Genomic DNA, 21,646 nt, shown 5'->3' with positions numbered 1-21,646 from the left:
CTTTTGCGCTTCTATCGGGAAGTCCGGAATTCATCCCCGCATTCAACCATTTTGACAAAAGTTTTTCTTAATTCCATCTGTGAATGTAGAGATAGTGCGTGTACTGAGAGTCCTGGCCGACTTCCTTTCTTATCGGTTTTAAATCATTGTTATTACTAATTACCAGCAGTAGCGGATTTGCGAAGAGGTTAGGATAGGGATGTCTTTCGGATTGAAGCCTGTACACCGAAATTATGGATATTCTAAAACAAACTAAATATTAGTTATGCCTTTACTCATATAACTTCAAGCTCTCCTCAGATAAAAAATTAGGATTTTTTAAAGAAAAACTAAACATTTATAAGAAAAACTCCTCCCAAAATACTTTTCTAAATCCGCCACTGATGTCAGTATAAAATGGTCTTCAAGATTGTATCTGGAAGAATATTGCTGAATATACAAACGAAACGAAATATTAGTTATGCCTGTACTCATAAACTTCAAACTCCTCCCAAATAAAAATTAGGGATTTTTAGAAAAATCAAACATTCAGAGAAACCCCTCCCAAATACTTTTCTAAATCCCCTACTGATTATTGCTATCAAATGGTATTTAAGGTTGTATCCGAAAGATCGTTGCTAAGTCATTGCACAGCTACAGTATAACAGAAATGTGGAAGTATGCTCTGACAGATACATTGAAAAACGGCTTTATTATTGAAAAACGGAAGTTTATTTACGTGCTAGAAGCTAGAGTACTAAGCTCTAAGAAATGAAACACGGATGACTAAAAAGAAATTATCTAGAGAAGAAAAACATGGTCGATAACTCAGAAGTTAAAATAAAGTTAAATTACCTCTAAAATTGCCCTCAAATGCTATGTATTTTATGTTCACTTTAATTCATAAACCATGTGCTCCATCCATCATGATGGTGAATTCCAGAGAGAAATATGGCATTTAGGTCATGAAATTTTATTTAACTGTGGAGTATACTATAAGAAAGCTATCTAAATAGAAAAATCATGAAAATGAAAAAAGCCAAAATTTCCAAAATTCTCGTTTTTTTCCAAAAAAGCCGGCTTTTTATCTGCAAAAAAAAACATCGATTCAAAAAAGCCGGCTTTTTTGCATCTCTAGTTATCATCACGTGGCACCTGCATCAAAAGAAAAGAATATCAAATATAGCGCCATGTGTTGCGAGACTTTTTGATCACTGTATACAAACGTGCGTGCGTGCGTGCGAGAGAGAGAGAGAGTAATTCCAAATGTACTTTCTTCACCTGATCTTGTATGAGAAAGAAACAAGGAATTACAGGTCTGACAATCAGTCGCTTGACGGAAGTGCTTTCTTCCAATAATTTGATATTTTGTTTATTCTCAGATGTGACATAAAATTCAGAATATTATGAAAAAAAAAGTGATCGATGGATGGCGAAACACGCTTATGAAAAACTCCAAGTATGAAGAACTCCAACTGAACAAGATAAGTCATTATTGGCAATAACAACTGTCCTATGTCGGCTGTGCCCATTACTAAATTTCACTAAAATTGAGATCTAGTATAAAACTGCAGTGACCAGTACGGACAGGTTCATCTGTTGTTTTTTGATCGTCCGTTTGATACGTCCTACTTTTATTGAGTGTGAAAGAGATACAAAGTTGAATCCTTTCTAGTGTGAATTGGCGTCCTATTAGATATTCCCAGTAATTCTTAAAAAAACAAGCGAACGTTAAGCGTATGTACAAATTAGCAAAGCATTTCGAATAAAATAAAACTCCATAAATATATGATCCATTCGAAGTGTATACATCATCTATGAAGTCTTTTCCTATAATAATTTCAAGAAATCGATAAACATTTCAACATGTTGATGGCCACTGCATTTCTCGGTGGTCTAAGATTAAGAACTTCACTCGTGTTGTGTCATGTCAGGCGAGCTTAGTGCGGATCAGCTGCAACAACTTTACCTGTGCAGTCTTCTTCTAGGAAGAAAGCGGTGAGTAGTTATTCTTTACTTGTCATATAGTTTGTTCTTTTCTGAGTAAGAGCTTTCATATTTATTCTTCTACATAGATTATTCTCCATATTCTTCTCCAATTTTATAAATAAACGTTGCTTTGCTCAGCGATTTGTATTTTTGCTGTAAGTTATTCAATATAGCAAAGCTAGTATGGATCAGTTAGTTCTCCATAGAGCCTATGCGCGAGAGGTTTGTATTTCCCGATTATTGTGCTTCAAAATATTATCTTTAAAGAATGAAAAAAAAAATGTTTAGATTTTTCATGAATTTTCCGTCATAACTTATTTCCTGCTTTATCTTCACTATAGACATACTTCACATATATTTTAATGAATTTTTATTACTTTAATAAAACTAGTTTTATTAAAATTGGTAGTTATTTGTTAATTTTAACATTTAATATTTATTATCTACTTCAAATTAAGGCTTACAATATTTACATTTGCTTCTTTTAGGTTAGTATGACATGGTCACATAGGGTAAGCAAAATGCAGTATTAAGTAGGGTTGTTGTAGGAGAACATACCAATTATTTTAACTGGAGGACTGTATAAGAGGAGCAAGAATGTCAATAATGAATATTGTGAGCCAAAGTAGAGAATTTTGAGAGAACCAAACCGGATTAGGCAAAAATTATATTGATGTGCAAGCTTAGATCTATCTGGTGATTGGCATTTTTTCCGTTAAACCCCACCAGCTTTGTAATGCGATAATTACTTATAAATAGGTTAGGTTTGGTTTCTTTCGCTTTATTTAGTACAGAGGTTTGGCCCGGCGGGGCTTATCGGAACTTAACCCAATGATTTTATTTAACTTTTCGTTTTTCTTGTCAGTGTACCTTGTCAGTGTCAGTGTACCAAATTGAGAATATAGCTTCGTTGTTTTGGCATCACTGGAATGCAATCAAAGAATTTTGCGTTTTTAAAAACTACATTGAACTCTTCTTATAGCATAAAATCACACATACAAGTCACCAGCATATTTTCTGCACACCTCAGCAAACCAGCTCGAAATAGAACACAAAATGACAATGGAAAATGCCGCAGTTAGCACGAACGAAAAAATCTTAATGACAAGTAATATTTTAAAAATTGAAAGAATAATAGTTTCAATATTGTTTTCTTTGTTCATAAAAAGGCGCATCTTTTCCCTACTTCTTACACAATAACTGTATGATCCTACTTTCCACGCAGTAGCTTACTCGTATACTGCACATATAAGCACGCCAGGAAATTATATACTATGGGCACATGGTTGTAGTAAAAAGAAATGTCTCGCGAGGAATAAAGATCAGGTTTAGTAAGGCTATACCATAAACCCAAGCAACATATTATTCCCTTTTTAAAACAACACTTTTTTGGCTCAGTTGTCATTAACTAAATAGTTTAAAGATTTCATTAATGTAAGTGTAAGACAGATAAAATGAACTTACTTTTATTCAGCATACCCTCGTGAACGAGCAAAACATGAATTAATGAGATTTACAAAAGCCACTGTGAACACCTTCTCCAACATGTCTGGAGTAATCATCTCTATGCTTTGGGCAGTTCTTGTTTTAAGTCATCTACATTGTTACATGATTTTTGATAGAATTTGTTTTAGGAATCTCTATACGAAAAAATCGCATGGAGCAAGATCTGGACTACTTGGTTGCTATTCGACACTTCACCTCCATAGAAATTCCCAAACTTCTATAGATCTATAGTCGTATTTGAGCGATGTAGTAGTGCTCCATCTTGTATGAACCATAATTTATCATTTTGACCTAAATTTAAGCGATCTTGCTCGACAAATATCTTCTCCCTAAGTTGTTTTTGGTATGATGTCTTTGTTACATTTTCATGAAAGAAGAAAGGTCCTTTCACCTCAGTAGCATTTATGCCACACCAAAGAATGGTTCCTCGTTTGTGCATTGACACTTCTGATCTCACGTTAGACAGCACTGATGATCAATATCTTGCATGTGATGAGGACACTCAAGCATTTAAAAAGAATTTGGCTTCGTCAGAAAACATCACTTAAAACAAAAGCATAGTGTTTTCATTTAATTTCTCAATGAACCAGTTATAGAAATAAACTCGATTACCAATAATCACTTGCACAAAACTCAGAAACCATTCGGTCTTTCTGTGGTTTAATCTTCAGGTTTCTTAAAGTTCTTTGTAGCGTAGTGTCTTAATATTTAAGCCTAAACTTTGACGAACAAGGGATTTCCACGGTGAACTAGTAACAGATGACTACACCTATCTTTTTCTTTCTTCTGTAAATACGCTTGGAGATCTCTGCACTTTTTCGAGATGCAGGACACTGTGAAAACAATTACGCGGAACTGTTTGTACAGTCCGCAACAAAAAAAAAAAAAAAAAAAAAACCTACAACATGAGCATACAAGTTTATTGTAAAATTAGGCCTAACAGCGCAGGGAATCAACATAACGTCTAAGTGGCACAAATCACGCCAGGAGAAACCTCGCCGTCCTCCCCTGCACACTTCTTTTGGAGCTTAAAGACTTCTTTTCACAATAAACTTACATGCTCATGTTGCAGATTTTTCGATGCGGACTGTACAAACGGTGAATTTGCACATCGCGCACTATTAGTCCGAGATCTTGTTGCTTTTCCCAATTTTTTTTTCTGATAAAATTTAATGCTAATAATATTAGCACGCTGATCCCCAGTTAAAGACTGCGTGATCAAAGAACACTACAGTGTGAACGTACTCTAGAAATGTAGTGGAAACGACAAGCATTCCACAAACCACCAGATTCACGTGCTATGTAATGTGCATTTCTGAAGAAGTCGATCGGGTGTTGAGTACAGACACAAACTCCTATTAAACGGTCAACGTAGTAGGTCGTAAATCATTGGTGTATGGCGATAAGAAAAGGTCTGAAACTTTTGTCAGTGCAGATAAACAAGAAGTTGAGTCAAGAATTATAAGGTGGTTTTACGAAACAAAGGATTGTTGACATTGCTTGATATCAATTTACACTGGAGCGCCAGCGTATGGTTCGGACAATGAAGTTGAGTGTTCCAATCCTCCATAAAAACGGTCTCTCAGCCTGCATTCCGAATGGACGAAAAGGAACATGAAAGAAAATATAAGAAGGTGGTGTGGATATTTATTGTGGTTTTCAAAATGATTTTGGGACCTGGAAGGGGAAGTTGTAGCCCTACAATGATCACTGGCACATGGAAGTAGCTTCTGAGCATAAATTCTGATACAAGTGATTATTTTTACGCTCACGCCAATAACACAAATAACGAAAAGTTTGAATTTTTCTTGTCGCTATTGTTGCCCAATAAGGAGGAATGGCCGTAACAAAATTCCAGATGCATGCACCATCATAGGTACAAGCGAAAGAGTGTTATTGTATTTTCTAACTAAAAATGCAAATTTACCGCAAAATTCTTACGAATAATTAGAGAGAAATGCTTTCAACATTTCACATTACACCATTAGGCAAAGTAAATTCTGAGTCCACGCTCCTGAAAGAAATTCACACATGGGTATTATCTTATTGTCACTTCAGATTTTTTTCTAAACAAACCTTTTTTTCTAAAATAATGCCAAATTTCACATTCATTATTAAAAAAATGCTTCTGCCAGTAGGTCTTTGCGTAAGAACAATCATATTGAATTTATAATGCTTTTCAAAGAGAGCTGTAGTCCCATATTAGCCACTGGTACATAAAGGTAGCATGGAGCATTAATTCTGTGCATCTTGCAACTAATTTGACACTCATGAGCATTCCCTAAATAAAACTTGGAATTTCTATCAGTCCTCCCCCTATGACCCCCAAAGGTAACAAATTACCCTCCGCGCCCTGTGCCTGCTGTTACGAAAATAATATTTCAAATTTTTACTATCATAACGCCAAATTTCACATTAATTGACAAAATATAGTTTCTTCTGTATGTCCCAGCTAAGGATATTTATCGTTAATTTTTAAAGTGATTTTTGGAAGGGAGGCTGTAGCTCAATATTAGTCACTGGAACATGCAAGAAGTATCGGAATATTAATTTTGTATTATTTGTGATCAATCTGACACACACTGGATTTTCCAAAAATAAATTTGAAATTTTTATCAAGATCTAACAACTTATGTATGCTTCACCCCATGTGGCCCCCTAAGGTGGTACATAACCAAAGTAATATTTCAGATTTGATAAACGCATAACTTTTTGCTTACACGACGCCAAGTTTCACATTAATTGAGAAAAATTCATTCTTCTCATATGTCCCTAATAAGGATATTTATGGTGATTTTTTTAAATTTTTGAAAGGGGGCTATATCCCCATACAAGTCACTGACATGCAAGGAGCATTAGAATATTAATTCTGTGACATTTGTGTAAAAAATTTGACGCTCACTAGCATTTCCGGAAAAAAAATTGAATTTTTATAAAGATCCATCATCTGATGCTTCGCCCCCTGTGTCCCCTAAGGCGGTGCGTTACGAAAGTATTCCAGATTTGAAAAACGCATACACCCTCCATTCCAAAAGAAACCGAACGTTTTAAAAAAACAAAAAAGCAATGTACATTTTGGAACAAATCATTTTTATTAATCATTGTATTCCCCTTCTGCATCGATACACATATTTGCACGCTCCAACAAGTTGTCAAACGACTTCTCCATGTCCTTTATTGGAATGGTCTTTAGGACGGCGGTCGTCGCCTTCTCAATGGCATCAATCGATGCGTGCCACTTTCCTTTCATCGCCAAATGCAGTTTCGGGAACAGATAGAAATCGCACGGAGCGAGATCTGGTGAATAGGGCGGATGATGCAACCGAATAATGTGATTTTTGACCAAAAATTCAGTTACAAGTCGCGAACGATGTGATGGTGCATTATCATCCAAAAGAGTCCAACTGCCGATTTCGCGATATTCGGGCTGAATACGACGAATTCTTGCCAGCAAACGCTTCATGGCGCCCAAGTAAAACTCTCCAGTGACTGTCTGGCCGGGCTGAACAAATTCTTTGTGGATAATTCCTTTTGAATCGTAAAAACAAATCAGCATCACCTTAACTTTTGACTTCACCAAGCGACTTTTTTTTGGTGTTCCTTCATCCGGCGCTCTCCATTCAGCACTTTGCCGCTTTGTTTCGGGCTCATATTCAAAACACCACGTCTCGTCACCAGTTACAATCGATTTCAAGAAGTTTCGATCCTGCCGAGCACTTTTAACGATGTCTTTGCAATGCGCAATTCGATCAACTTTTTGGTCTTCGGTGAGTTTGTGTGGTACAAACCGCGAATTAACCTTCTTAAGGCCCAAACCTTCGGTCAAAATGCGGTATGCGGTTGTTTGAGGAATACCTAATTCCATTTCAATAACTTTCACCGACGATCTTTTGTTATGTTTGATGAATTCACGCACTTTTTCGATGTTTCCTTCCGATAATCCGGTTCTGGGACGGCCTGATCTTTCGTCATCATCCAGCGTCTCTCTACCCGATTTGAATCGCCTGAACCACTCGTAAACTTGCGTACGGGATAGACACTCATCACCATATGCATTTTGTAGCATTTGGTGCGTTTCACTAAAAGTTTTACCCAGTTTAACACAAAACTCAATTGCAGCTCGTTGTTTGAAACTCATTTTCCGACCGATGTACACAACACACTGACAGTTGAAACGCAATAACTTTGTTGCCGTGCATCCAAATGTCATGACATTTATACCAGTTGTCAATGAGGGACTACGCCATCTACCGGTAAAATATTACAACAGATGGCACTAGTGGTACTATTTGTTTTCAAAAGTTCGGTTTCTTTTGGAATGGAGGGTGTACTCTTTTGCTACAATGACGCCGAATTTCACATTAATTAGCAAAAAATTCCTTCTCGTATGTCCCTACTAAAGGGGTCTGTAGCCCCATTATCAGTCACTCTCACATGTAAGGAGCATTAATTCTGTGACATTCGTGATTAATCTGACGCTTACTATCATTCCGAAAATAAATTTTGGGATTTTGGTAACATCACCCACCATCTTTTCACGCCCCTTGCCCCCCAAAAGGGGGATTCTCAAAATAAGGTTTGAGGCGGCTTTACTAGCTTCGTGAATGAGTGTTTTTGCATTTTGTAACAACGCATTTGCCCCAAATCTTTACGAATAATTATTGGAGAAAAGTAGCAGGTGGGCGACACTTGTCTGACACTACCCTAAAAATCGCGGTTTTTTCCAGGGCCTCCTAAGAGCAAGGACGCAATTTTCCAGTGTCGCACGATACGCCATGACTCCCGTACCGTCCAACCATGGAAAATCGAACACCCCGAAAACTCGTTCTCTTTTATGAGGGTGTACTCGCTCCCTTTTACGACCACTATTTAGGGGAGTATTCATTCCCTTTTATGAGCACTTTTCAACCCTTTACTTTAACATAGCAGACTACGAGCATGTAGCAGACATTTTCCAACACTTATGTAACATAACAGAAATTACACAACACTACGTAACATAGCAGAAAGGCTGCTAACACTTTTAACATAGCAGAAATTATCATTCTTTTAATTACTACCCCCAACCTTCCTCCTTTTACATCCAGGGCTTGGGACCGGCAATGGCGGAGTTAAAAATCATAGACTATGGCAGAGATTAAAAAAATAACAACACACACACACGGTTTACGGAGAACTTAATCTCACGCCAGTGACCAACACCCATGATTTACGGAGAACTTAATCTCTCGCCAGTGACCATCATATTCTCATAAACGAATAAAGCATAATATCATTAGCATCAGTAGTAGTGATTGAGAATTTGTTTAAGTAATCGCGTAGTGAATAACCAGATGCACGACATGCTAGATATAGAAAATAATAATGTCCACAAAATTGAGATAAGTCGCCTTGAATACGTCTATTATTTCATGTATAATATAAACAGTTTCGTTTTAAAAATCTTATGTGATATTGTATGTAGGATGGTATACCATAGCTATCGAAATACTCTCCCACACTCATATTAGATATATAAATTGCAACCCAGTGTTCACCAGGCTTTTTACTGGAATGCGTATTTATAATTATGGCTGCCGGAAATGTATGAATAAACAGAGGTAGCTCATCTGCAGCATATACACCTATAAAATGATTTTTAGGTAAATTGTGTTGTAGTGCCTCATAAAGTTTAAGAGTATTTAACATTTTTAATTTATTAATGTATATTTTTCTCTGGAAATCAATTTCTAGTTCTGAGGAGAATTCACCGTAAATAATTGCTGTTACAGGAGATGACAGTGCTTCTTTAAAATGAACCTCTAATCGTACACTTCCTTGACGTTGAGGACTAGTATGAAATGCAGCACTAGCACTAGAATCGGGAGTTAAATCAAACACCAGTAGAGTATAACTATTAGAATATTCGATCAGCGAAATATCATTACCTTGATTAGAATAATAAATACCTGAACCTGTACCTAGCGTAGAATATGCTTGTATATATAGCGTATTATCAAAATCAGGTTGTAGTGATTTGGATGGTACAGGCGTTCCATCAACATACAATGCATAAAATGCTTAAAGTTAAACGGATTTGTCTGATAAGTACCATTGAAGGCTGCATTAGTAACAAACCCAATAATAATACGTTTAGGCACTATGCCAGAAAACAGATCTGGAAGTGTACTATCCATAATTCCTTGTGGCAAAGTTTCTTCACCTGCACTTTTATTAAAGGATATTTTATTCTAAATTTAGGATTCTGTAATACTCTATTGTGTGCTATTTTAACCGCAGGTGATACATCAACCTTTTTCACAAGCAGTGTTGCATCTGTAATTACAACTTTCCCCTCAGCATTTGCGTCACCCATTAGACAAAATACAGGTGTAGCTGGAATTAGTTTGATACGTAGTTGTACACCGTTCAGTAGAAATTTCTCCTGATTGAAAATAGCATGAATATATCCCAATAATTCAAATGACTAACTTAAAGTAGTGAGAAGGAAACGTTTAAATCCTACATTACTTTCGCCCACACTGTCCATATGACCTGCAGTATCTTTGAACCACATGGATGTTTGAAGATGCGTTGATTTAGCATTAGCATTATAATTTAGTAGTTTTTCAATATACGAACGATATGAATATGTATGTGAGGAGTAGGAAATAAGTTGATTATTCAAATAAATTTGCACTTCGCTGAACATTGCATTAAGAAAAGCATTCACAGGACCAACTTTCTTATCGTCAGAAGTTAAATTAAAACCATCTGTTTTAGTAGTTTTATCTTTAATATATAACATTGTATGAGGTAAATCCATACAGTCATCCCCATGACCGGGGACTACAAACTCAATCGGTGCATTATAAGATATTGAAGCCACAGGCTTATATGGAACTATTTTATTACCAATAATACTAGTTTGAGTGGGTAAACCCACAAATAAATCTAATTCTGATTTCGTACACTCACACTGCATTTTGTTTTCTTACTATTAATATTCTCATTAATCAGTTTTATAATACCGTATTACGTCTGCGAAAATGTAATTTTAAACATACACTACCATATTGGAAAGGAAGTGGATTATCTGTACTATCAATTAAATCAATAATAATCTGATCAAATTGTTTACTTTGCACAGTGACATAATGTGGATTTTCGAAAATATGTACTTTACGAGCACCATACTCTTTAATATTTTTATTTATAATACGGAACAATGGAGCTATGGTATCACCTACCAGTTGTGGTTCTACAATATCACTATAAATATACATGAGTGTGGGTAGCGATTTTTGTAAATCAGGTGGATAACAAGCATGATGCACAACTGCAATATCTTGTTGTATATGATCAAAACCCAGTATTCTGGCTAGTTCGGGAGATAGACGTACTTCTATATGCTTCTGATCCTGATCTTTTCTTACTCTACTAACCTCAATTCGTTTTACTGAAGCTTTAACTTTTAATTGTAAAATATATCACTTTCATGATTAATTTGAAATCGTCAACATGATAAGTGTCCTGGTAAGATTTTAGTTATGTTCCAGCTTTCTGTATTCATGATACGGTAATAAATATAATTAGTATATTTGAAAACATTCTGAAATGAACTTGTATAATGTACTTCAACAACAGCTGTCTCCCACTCACCTTTCTCTAGCACAAGCGGATGATATAGTTTGGTACCGTCAAATGGGGTGAATAGAAACACATTTTTGGCTATATGAGAATATAAGTCTGGTAATGTTAAAGATTTCGCGTATCAGATTATTCCAAAAGAAAGGTCTTAATATGCTAATGAATTTCAGTAAACGTCATATTAATTTATCAATTCCACTTTTCTTCACCTTGATTTTTCTTAATGTTTCTATTCACCCCTACCCATGGGGTGAATAGAAACAATTACTTTATTTTCATTGTTGTTTCTTTTATACTATTGGAAAGGTAAAAAAGAAACAGCGCATTTGTTGAAACGAACTATTTATTTGATACATGCAAGATATTAGTTCAATAAGACCAGTATTACACAAGTTACAAACTTATAAAACAATACAATGCACAATATAGGTATAAACGACCATATAGTTTTGATGATATTTGAATAAGATTTAAACCACTGAAATCACCAGGGAAACTTATCATGAGTTAAGTTGATTTTGAGGTTTACTGATTAACGTAGAATCAGAACTACATGAGCTCCCGCCGGGAATCGAACCCGGGTCTCCCACGCCAAAGGCGCGTACGCTAACCGCTTAGCCACGAAGGGGCCCGAAAGTTATCATATACTTAAAGCGTGCTGACGAACTCCTAATAAAACCCAACAGTTTCGTTCTTAAAATTTCATTGTTTATGTGCTCTCTTATAAAACACTCCCACATATGCATCATGTTCCCATTTTCGCACTTGGGTGCTGAATAGTCTCATCGAGTTTTAGCTTCTCATTTTACCACAGCAAAATCACCAGCTTTAGAAAACCATCATCTAGTTCGTGATCGTCTGGAATGTTGTCTTCTGGAGTGTTGTCTTTCTCCTCTTCCGACAATACAAAGGTAGGTTGAGTTTCGTTGTGATTTGATGAAAATGTATCATTTTCAGAAAACAAACCAAAACTTTTACCAGAAACATCTATTCGTACTCTCTTCTTCCCTTATTTAATTTTTTCATCTTCTCTCATACTCCTGAGAAGATCCATAAGGGAACGGTTTACAGTCTATGACTTTTGCTGTTCTGTTTCTTCTCGTTCATTGTCTTTTTTTGGAAACATCCTCAGTATTTGGTCTCGACAAAGGGGAAAAATTCCACACTTTTCAAATCCAGCCCTGATATTTTCCTCCTTCAGTTTCACACTTTTTTTTTTCAGAAGACTTGGAAATGTGTTCTTAGAGATGGTTGATACATTCCTATCAGGTCCTTTTTTCTGCTCCTCAAGAATTTTCCACTCCTTGAGGAATTTCAAGAATTTCCCAAGAAGTGTTTCTATTCACCCCACTAATGAAAAATCATAACAATAACCCAGTAAATTTAAATTTTGATTAAAAATAATTTACAAAAGGAAAACTTTTACTATGAACGTCAGTAAATGAAACAACAAACTACAAAATAGGCATATGTTCAAATGCAACAAATATGAAAATGTCATACTTACCAAGAAAGTTTGAGAAGCGCTAAAATACCGTGTAAGATTTCAGTAACACATTAATGCTACTGCCGTCTACCTCAGTGTTCCCAACTCAGTAAAACATTTTGTCTCTGCCCTGGACACTTTAGCCGTATAAGACTATGTTAAGAAATTTCAGTTTTCTTGATTAATTTATCGTCCAGATAAATCCAAAACTAATCTGGGAGTTTTGTTTCTATTCACCCCCATGTTTCTATTCACCCCATTTGACGGTAGTATAACATGAGTGTGTTTTGTGGAAAATATTCCATAGAACTATTACTGGGTAATGTGAGATAAAAGCTAGTACTCTGCTCCATATTTATCAATTAATCCTTTTTCTTCTTATCACTCCTTTTTCTTATTATCATCAGTCTGTGCAAAATGAACTTTTCTTTATTTCCTCTTTCCTGATCCTACCAATACCTGATTTATTTTATTTTGAACTTTATTTTTTAAATTATTTTTTGCATCTTGCCAACGTGATTTTGGAGCCTCGTCAATAGATCTATTATCATCCAATACATCTCCAGCTACATTAATTCCTGTACGTAATAATTCTTTACCTACTGTTTTAGCACCTTGTTTTAATAATGGAAATACACTACGAAATAAACCACCTAAAAGACTTCCAATACCATATCCTTCTTGGTATGGTGACCTCTATACACGCTATACCCACTTCCAGCTTGATGAGTATAGTATTTAAAGTACGGGTCATTCATTTTTTTATTCCTATATACACATATATAACATTAATTTATAATATTGTATTGTGGCTAAATGTTTTTAAATGTGACACAGGAATCCATGAATTAAAGGAAGAGGGGTATCCCCGCCAACGAACAAGTACACGTTTACCTTTAACTTTTAAAATTTCGTCTATTTCATAAACTTTAGGCAAGGGCACTCTTTGTAATTCCTCTTCGTAAAATGTACCTTCAGTTACATCCCCATTTAAATCCTCCAACACATAAACTACTTTTCCTTGTATAACACCTGTTTTATTTTAAATATTTCCACAGTCCAATTTTCTTTGTACCCTTTTTCAAAATGACGCTTTGCTTTAGTGATACGTACAGTATTTTATATTTTGCAGCGTTATTATGAGTCGACAATTTTATTAATTTATTCCAAACTTGTTGAAACGTATGTTGATTCATACTGCCAGGCGGTAATTGATGAGTCCTATGGGGTGTAGAATTATGAGTGAACAAGTTAGCTAGCACATTTATGTAACGGTAAGTCTTCTTTGCTGTAAAATATTTCCACATTCGTTCCTTAAGAGTTCGATTAAAACGTTCCACCACACTTGCCTTAATTTCGGGGTTTTGTGTTGTGAAGAATATTTTGCTTTTTTTAAATATAGCTGAAAGGTTTTATTAACAAACTCTGTATCTTTATCTGTTAGTAGACGGAAGGGTCTACGATGAGGAGATGCAAATATTTGCTTAAATGCTTTTATAATGTTTTCACCAGTTTTTGTACGTACAGGCACGGCCCATGCAAAGCGGCTAAATAAATCAATCACTGTTAAGATATACCTGTAACCATCACTATACTTTTGCAGACTCTGCATGTCATTTAAATCAGCTTGCCACTGATCGTCAATATTGAACACTAAATAGGGATTACGTGGAAACTTTTTACGTGCTGGTTTATGCAGTGTATAAGTCGGCTGTTCTTTTACCCACTGTTGCACCCTGTGTAAAGGTATTGATTTCTTCACAGCACAATGCTATAGCAGTTGAAAATGAGGCAGGATGTGAGGGGTAATAAATATCCTCCAGCTTCTTCATATTTTGTAATCACACCATCTGTTGACAACTTTACCTTTACATCCTGCCTCCTTCTCTTCTTTCGGACCAGCACCAGCAGACGTTGTCAGCTTACGAATATATTCTATACGTCGAGAGTTTCCTATATACTCTAAAGGTATATTGGATTTTGCTAACAGTACAACAAAGGGTTCCCAACCTGTGGGGGGAATATTTTCTTACGACACATAACAAAATCCGCTATTAAATCTACTATATTTGCACCAGGAATTAATTTATTATAAATACTAACAATACCATTGTCATTCCATTGAATGTTGGAATTTTCTTTTTAATTAATAAAGGCCTTGCTTTACGCAGACAATTTTCGGGGAGGGTAGACAGTATTTCATCCTCGTCCTCTAACCCATTACTACCAACACTAGTTGATGATGTTGCGCTAGGTTTTTGCACAATATGTAAATATTTTTGTAACACCTCCTTATATCGTACCCATTTTTCTTCAACACTCAGTTTTATTGTTTAAAATATTCTTCATTTCATCGTCTAAATTATATATAGTCTGATAATGTAATTTTTCTGGTGAAATTAAAAAGTTTTTGTGCATACTGCATAATTATTTCATTAAACTAGATAAAATATCTCCTATAATAGGTGCTAACCGTGAGAAAACCACCTTTTGTACAATTATTCGTTTTTTTCTTTTGTTTTAATGACGGATCTTTTTTCACCAAATACCTAAGTTCCTTTTTATATCTTTTAAATCTATTTTTCTCTTTATTTAATGGAACATTTCCTTGCAATACGTTATATGAACATTCGCAGATTGATCGAATTAAACTGGAATCTGCATTATGTTATATAGCCTTACGTACCTTAGGTTTTGCCCTGGCTAAAAGTTTTAGTAAATTGCCACTTTCTTTACTAATCATTTTTTCTTACATGTATTATACTAAAAGTGGTTAAAATTGGTTATTAAAATATGTTATTGAGATTATTTTTTACTATTACATAAACATAATTGTAAGAATCTGAGGGAGTAATATTTGTTCGAACACGATGTTCATCGGAGGTGTCCTGTTTTAAATAAAAAACCAAATAACTATGAGCAGCGCGAGTTGCATCTTGATAACATTCTTGAAGAAATTTTGTGTTAACCTGGATATAATTGACGTGCTATATAATTAATTTGAGCCTCGTCTCTAGGATTTTTAAAACATACTATATAATGACAATTTAATGATATGTCTCGCATACCTCTAGCCTGCTGGAAGATATTTTGCGTTATAAATATAACACTTAAATTTCAGCGGTGGATACCTTTAGTAAAAAAGTCAACAATTCGTGCGTCACACTCCCGCATTAAATCGTCAATAATTAGAAGGTGTGGACCAGCTTGGACTGAAGAATCATCTATTTTGGGAGCCCTTCTTTAAATGTACAAATTGAGAAGAGAGATTCATACAAAGGTTGCCACTCACCATAACACAATACTATATTTCTCCATTTTTCAGCATAAGATTTTAAAAATTTTCACAAAATTATTTCCCGCACCCAGTAGGCCCTGCTATAATGCATGTAGCAAATGGTGAAACTCCATTTTTTCTTTGCTCTCTCTATTTTATACTACTTCAAAAATAACATATTTATCAATCACCCAATAACAGAAACTAATTCTCGTTGAATGCGATTTGCTGTGGCAGTATCTTCAACAAAATAACTTTAGAAAATTTTCCCTTCAAAACACATTCATATAGATACAGTGGACTCTTTTTAATTCGAAGTTCAAGGGGACACGAAAAAACTTCGAATTATCCAATTACGTATATAATAGAAAATATATTTACGTACACTCATGTCCAAAATTATTGTCGCATGTCTATACATATGTTGTAGGAATATAATTTGATAACGAATTCGCCCGGTATTTCTTATAATGTTAGTATGCGTATAATCGGAAGACATGTATGTGGCAAATTTGATATCAAAAGAGCAGTAAATAAAAACAATAAAACGAAAATAAAACTTTCTTGTCCATTTACCAACATTTTGTTTTACTGATTCTAATTTTCGTATTTATAACTCTTTTCCTATGAAATTTACCACAATTATATATATTTCCCGATTATACACATAGTATCAGTATTAAAAGTACCCTACAAAATCATTATCAAATTATATTCTTACAAGACAATTATAGATATGCGACAATAATTTTGGACATGAGTGTACAACACTACAACATACATTGAATAGCTCAAACGCTTAAACACCAGTAACAATTTTAATATTCTGTTCTCACTTTTAGGAACTCTTAAACCTCATTTGCTTAAATTTGATTGTTTTTGTACGGTCAATAAATCTTGAATTTCATGTATTGCGTGGAATACGATATTAATATTTGGTTGACTTTATCAATAATTCATCTTAAATTTTCAACCAATTCTGAAACAAGATGAGATTGGCACATGAGATGACGTTTTCTACCTTTACTTCTTTCCCAACTCACCTTCATCTTTATCATTACATAGATTTTTTTTATCTTTTGTATTACTCTTCCCTATGGCTGCATCTGGATAACTGAAAAAACGTTAAAACTGTATTTCTCTGTTTACATCTGTGAAACATTAAAAATTTTCAACTATTTAGTTCGAATTATCCAAAACAGGTTCAAAAGTTCGATTTATCCACAATTTTTTACTATTGTTTTCAATAGTTTTCAAGGTGAATAGACTTCTGTTCGAATTATCCAATGTTTCGAATTATCCAAGTTTGAATTAACGAGATTCCACTGTATTTACTTATTAGAGGAGCAAGTGTAGAACATGTAGAAATTGCATCGTCAATGTATGGAAAATAGTAACATTTTTTCACATAGAAATATCTATTTCAATTCTACTACTATTATCATTTGTACGAATGTACATTAAATCAATATCGTCATTATTAGCTTCAAGTATTACTTTTGTTTTCTCAGTGCGTATTCAGTTGCATTTTCACCTCTAAAATAATTTATATAGATAGAATATGATAAAAACCTGGACCACTCATTGATAACACATTTATTAGCAATGCGTAATTTTACAAATACATAAAACTTATAATCACTACTATATTTCACATATACACAAAGATCTGTGGAATTATTGATGTAGTAGAGGGAACTTAAAAGTTGTTTTTTATTCATAATGTATATTTATCTATTTACACAACTAATTCTTTTTTACAATAGTCTATTTTAAAAACCGTAAGGCACTGTATAACTTCCGTCAACTCTTTTACGTTTGGTGTGTACCAATTGGTAGGATTTAGTTTCCTCCTTACTAATAATTTTGCTGTCTTTTGTAAGAGCAATTTTACATTGATTTGTTACAGTTACCGGAGGGGCATCGTTAAGAATAATATTTTTGAGCCATTGTTTTGCTGTTGAGGGTAATCCCGCGTACCTTACATGTCTTTGTACTACCTCTACTAAAGGCCTCATAAGCATAATTTTTTGTCCCACTACTAAAAATTCTCTAATATATGCATGGGGACCTACATTATGTAATTCGTCTTTTAAGTCACCAAAATAATCGCCAAGAGGTAATTTTTCTCCTCCAGGTCTGACTACATAAATGAGACTCGGTATCCATGTATATAGCATCTTTATCTACCTGTTCTAAATAGTTGTATAACTAATCGTGCATGCGTGGTGGTATATGCTGCAATTATTACATTTGTGTTTTTCAGAGGAACATTTGCGTCATCCAATATCTGATAATTTAATAATAACGCATCCCGTAAATTGGAATTACCTGTGTTACGTCTACATTACTGTCAGTTAATCCGTCAGAATTTTGCAGGATCTAGAATAATTTCAGTATGACTCATGTTTTCATTTTGGGCAAACTTGCCCCATAAACAATTTAATGCCAATTTACATATGATTTTACGTGCTTTGTTTTTCTTACCCATTTTTGCACTGTAGCTGTACTCACTCTCTCACGTAATACTCCTCAATATATTTATTTCTTAGCTCTTCATTTTTACACCATTTAGGCCAACCATGAGCCTCTGTTTTCAATTTCATAAACATGTTTACATATTCTGTGAAAATACCCCCTTCGTTTTTAACAGGATCATACTGCACTACTTTATACTCCCATACCTCATGCATTTCTAATATTTTGTAACCTTTCTCTTGAGCATTACGTACTCCGTCCACCACCCATGTCCCAGTGAGGGCCCTCTCTTCTTCACTATGTTCACATTCTTCTGTATTGAAAGTTTCCACACATCTTCGGCACAGAGGGAATAAAAGTTTGTCCTTACTGCGAAACGGTTAAACAGGATTATACAAATCTCCGGGAGGGAGTACTGTGCATTTTACGATCCTCTCGAATTTATCGATTTTCGGACAATCAGCACCCACAAATTTTTGGGTGTCCTATAGGGTATTTTTTTACCTTGCAACAGTGAGAGTATAACGAGATGTCTATATAGTGCACCTCCTGCCCGGGGGCAATTTTGTATTTCACAGCTGAACAGCGCCCCTTGTATAGTGCATCTCTCGGTTTAATAGAATCTTTTCTACATGGGGCGTGATGTGCCACAAATTCTGTGATTTTAGGATTTTTACGTAGTTCATTTTTCCACTTACATGACCGCATCTCGTGTACTACAAATCCCATTTTTTAAATGATCAATTTTTTCTAATGATATTTTCATAACGCACTTCAAGAGTGGTATGTGGATTGTTATATAAAGGGTTATTACACCCAGTTTTATAGCATTTAACACATCCATGATAAAAACCCCGTGCATATTCCCATATATGTATCTTATCGATACGTGCGTAACCATCTACTTTAAAAACACCTATCAGAATCATTTCCTTACCATTTGCCACGTGCTTGATTGTAATACCAAGTCTCTCTTGTTCATGAATCAACCATTGTATCGCTTCGACGGACTGATGATCTGCCCACCGATTTCCATTATGAAGAATAATTCTTGTAGTCTCCTATTTAAAAAAAATCGTCGAAATACCGGATTACATGCGGAGGCTGTACTAATTGCCTCAATTAATGGATTGTTGCCTCAACTAACATAGGATATTTGTTGAAATTCTATCAAGAATTTAATGCATGCCTTACGTAAAGTTCAACGTCCATCCTACAGTAACGAATGAATTATTTAAAATTGAATGTTTGTTCTGAAGAACTTTCATACTAGCGCATAAAGTGTTTCTGCTCCTTTTTCTTCATGTATTGATAACCATACTCAATCTGTTTTTTTACACGGAGAATTTTTCCTGCATTTAGGGCATAATGCCTTACAGTGACCTATATGGTTTTCTTTATGATCATATTTTTTATGACGCGTGTCGCAAAAGTACGAACAGCTAAATGCGGCACATAAATTAGAAATAACATTGTAGTGATTATTTATAAATAGTAGATTAATTTTCTTTTCACCACCCACGCCCTCGAAAAATGTTTTCTCCCCCGTCAAATCATCGTACACTGTGGTTGTATAATCTGATAAATATTTTTGGATTAGTTTTAATTCTGGTATGCCACCACCATTCATCAGATTAACACCAGAACTCTTACATAATAATTTTGCTAACTAAAGACAAAGTTCTTTCTCTGAACATAATAAGGATTACATGCATTTTTATCAGCTTTATTATCAATCAGACCTTCAGCAACTACCAACGCACGCGCAAGGCAACTGCTATCTTTATTCTTAACAGTGACTATACCTTTGCACTTTTTCATATTCTTTTCATCAGAGGTAAAATTTCGACTTTTCCTCCCCTCTCCTACAGGCAAGGCCACATGATGGAAATCAATAACAAAACGATCTTGTTTTATAAAATTGGCATTAGATTGTATGACTCGATTCAGAGCCTTTCAGACGAAGTCTTCACCGACATTCGCTGCTTCTCGAAACGAAAACCAAAAAGATCTATCTGGATTATTCTGATTCCATAATGTCAACCCTACCTGATGGTGAGAATCTACATTTACCATTAACATATTTAATAGCTGAGCAATTCCACTTCGCAACCAAGTAATAGGGTTTTCCCCTTTAGGTGTTCTCGCAAGTTGTGCAGTTATTGTACCGTTCATTCGGATTTTTTTGGTATTTTCTACTTACTCTATTGTAATTTTACTAGAACTCTACAGTACTATTACTTACAGTACTACAGTGTATAAACATCTATTTTTAGTATGAAGTCACTATATTATCTTAATAACTAGTGAAATTTTAAAAACTATATTCCATGTATTTTCGCTGTTTGCTGTTATTTACTATAATTGGGTCTGTACCCACTATAGAACACCACAAAGTGTTTTTTCTAATAACGTATTCTTCCTAACGTTTTAGTGATACTTTCTGCGGATTTTTTCCAAACCTGTAAATAGAAAAAAGGCAATTATTACACTTCATACATAAATATAAATAGAAATCATTTTCGTAATAATCATAGGTGAGGTTATATGGAACATTTAAAATCTGCCATCACAAATTTTGACAAAGTTCGAAAATAGTTAAATTTTTAAAAATCAATACCACGATTATTTTTGGCCGCAACGAGCTCTGGTTTTCACGAACGTATTTAACACATCGTCTATTTCAAAACAATCAAACGCGAGTGAGGTTATAGGGAACACGTAAAAACCACCACCCCAAATTTGTAGTTCGAAAACAATTAAATTTTTAAAAATCAATACCACGATTATTTTTTACCGCAGCGAGCTCTGGTTTTCACGAACGTATTTAACACATCGTATATTTCCCAAGATAATCAATCATAGGTGAGGTTATGAGGAACACGTAAAAACCACCACCCGAAATTTGGACAAAGTTCAAAAATAATTAAATCTTGAAAAATCAATATTTCGATTATTTTTGGCCGACGCGAGCTCTGGTTTTCATGAACGCATTTAACATCGTATATTTCAAAAAATATCAAACGCGGGTGAGGTTATAAAAACACTTATAAACCACCACCCAAATTTTGACAAAGTTCGAAAATACTTACCCTTAATTCACCCTCGATGTTCGCTCGATGTTAACGTTTGTAACACGATGTTCACTTTTCACAAACCAAGAAATAACTGAAAATGACACCGAGCATCAGACCTTATATAACTTTTCTGCTCTCTTTTGATTAGCTTAAATAAAACTCATTTTCATTGGACAAAAATCTGAATATCAAGTATATCATTGGTTAAAATAGAACTATTTACTA

The 21,646-nt window shown here is 34.7% G+C and overlaps 1 protein-coding gene across 8 annotated transcripts in view; it reads left to right on the top strand.

Annotated features, from left to right (window-relative positions):
• Positions 1 to 21,646, top strand: part of homer (protein) — a 444,718-nt gene that overhangs the window by 202,416 nt on the left and 220,656 nt on the right. For 2 of the 8 annotated variants that reach the window (XM_081748566.1, XM_081748564.1), the window contains exon 1: positions 1,428 to 1,977. The exons of 3 other annotated variants lie outside the window; for them this stretch is intronic. In XM_081748566.1, coding sequence (XP_081604692.1) covers positions 1,907 to 1,977 — 71 coding nt within the window. In that variant the 5' untranslated portion in view covers positions 1,428 to 1,906. Of the gene's footprint in view, positions 1 to 1,412; positions 1,978 to 21,646 lie in introns of those variants that run through there. 3 more of the 8 variants (XM_081748569.1, XM_081748568.1, XM_081748570.1) reach the window with 3 other exon arrangements.

Source organism: Thermobia domestica, chromosome 2 (assembly GCF_964235325.1).
Source record: "Thermobia domestica chromosome 2, izTheDome1.hap1.1, whole genome shotgun sequence".
Taxonomy (NCBI): domain Eukaryota; kingdom Metazoa; phylum Arthropoda; class Insecta; order Zygentoma; family Lepismatidae; genus Thermobia; species Thermobia domestica.
The sequence above is the reverse complement of the archived record's forward strand: the minus strand, read 5'-3'. Positions and strand labels throughout refer to the sequence as shown.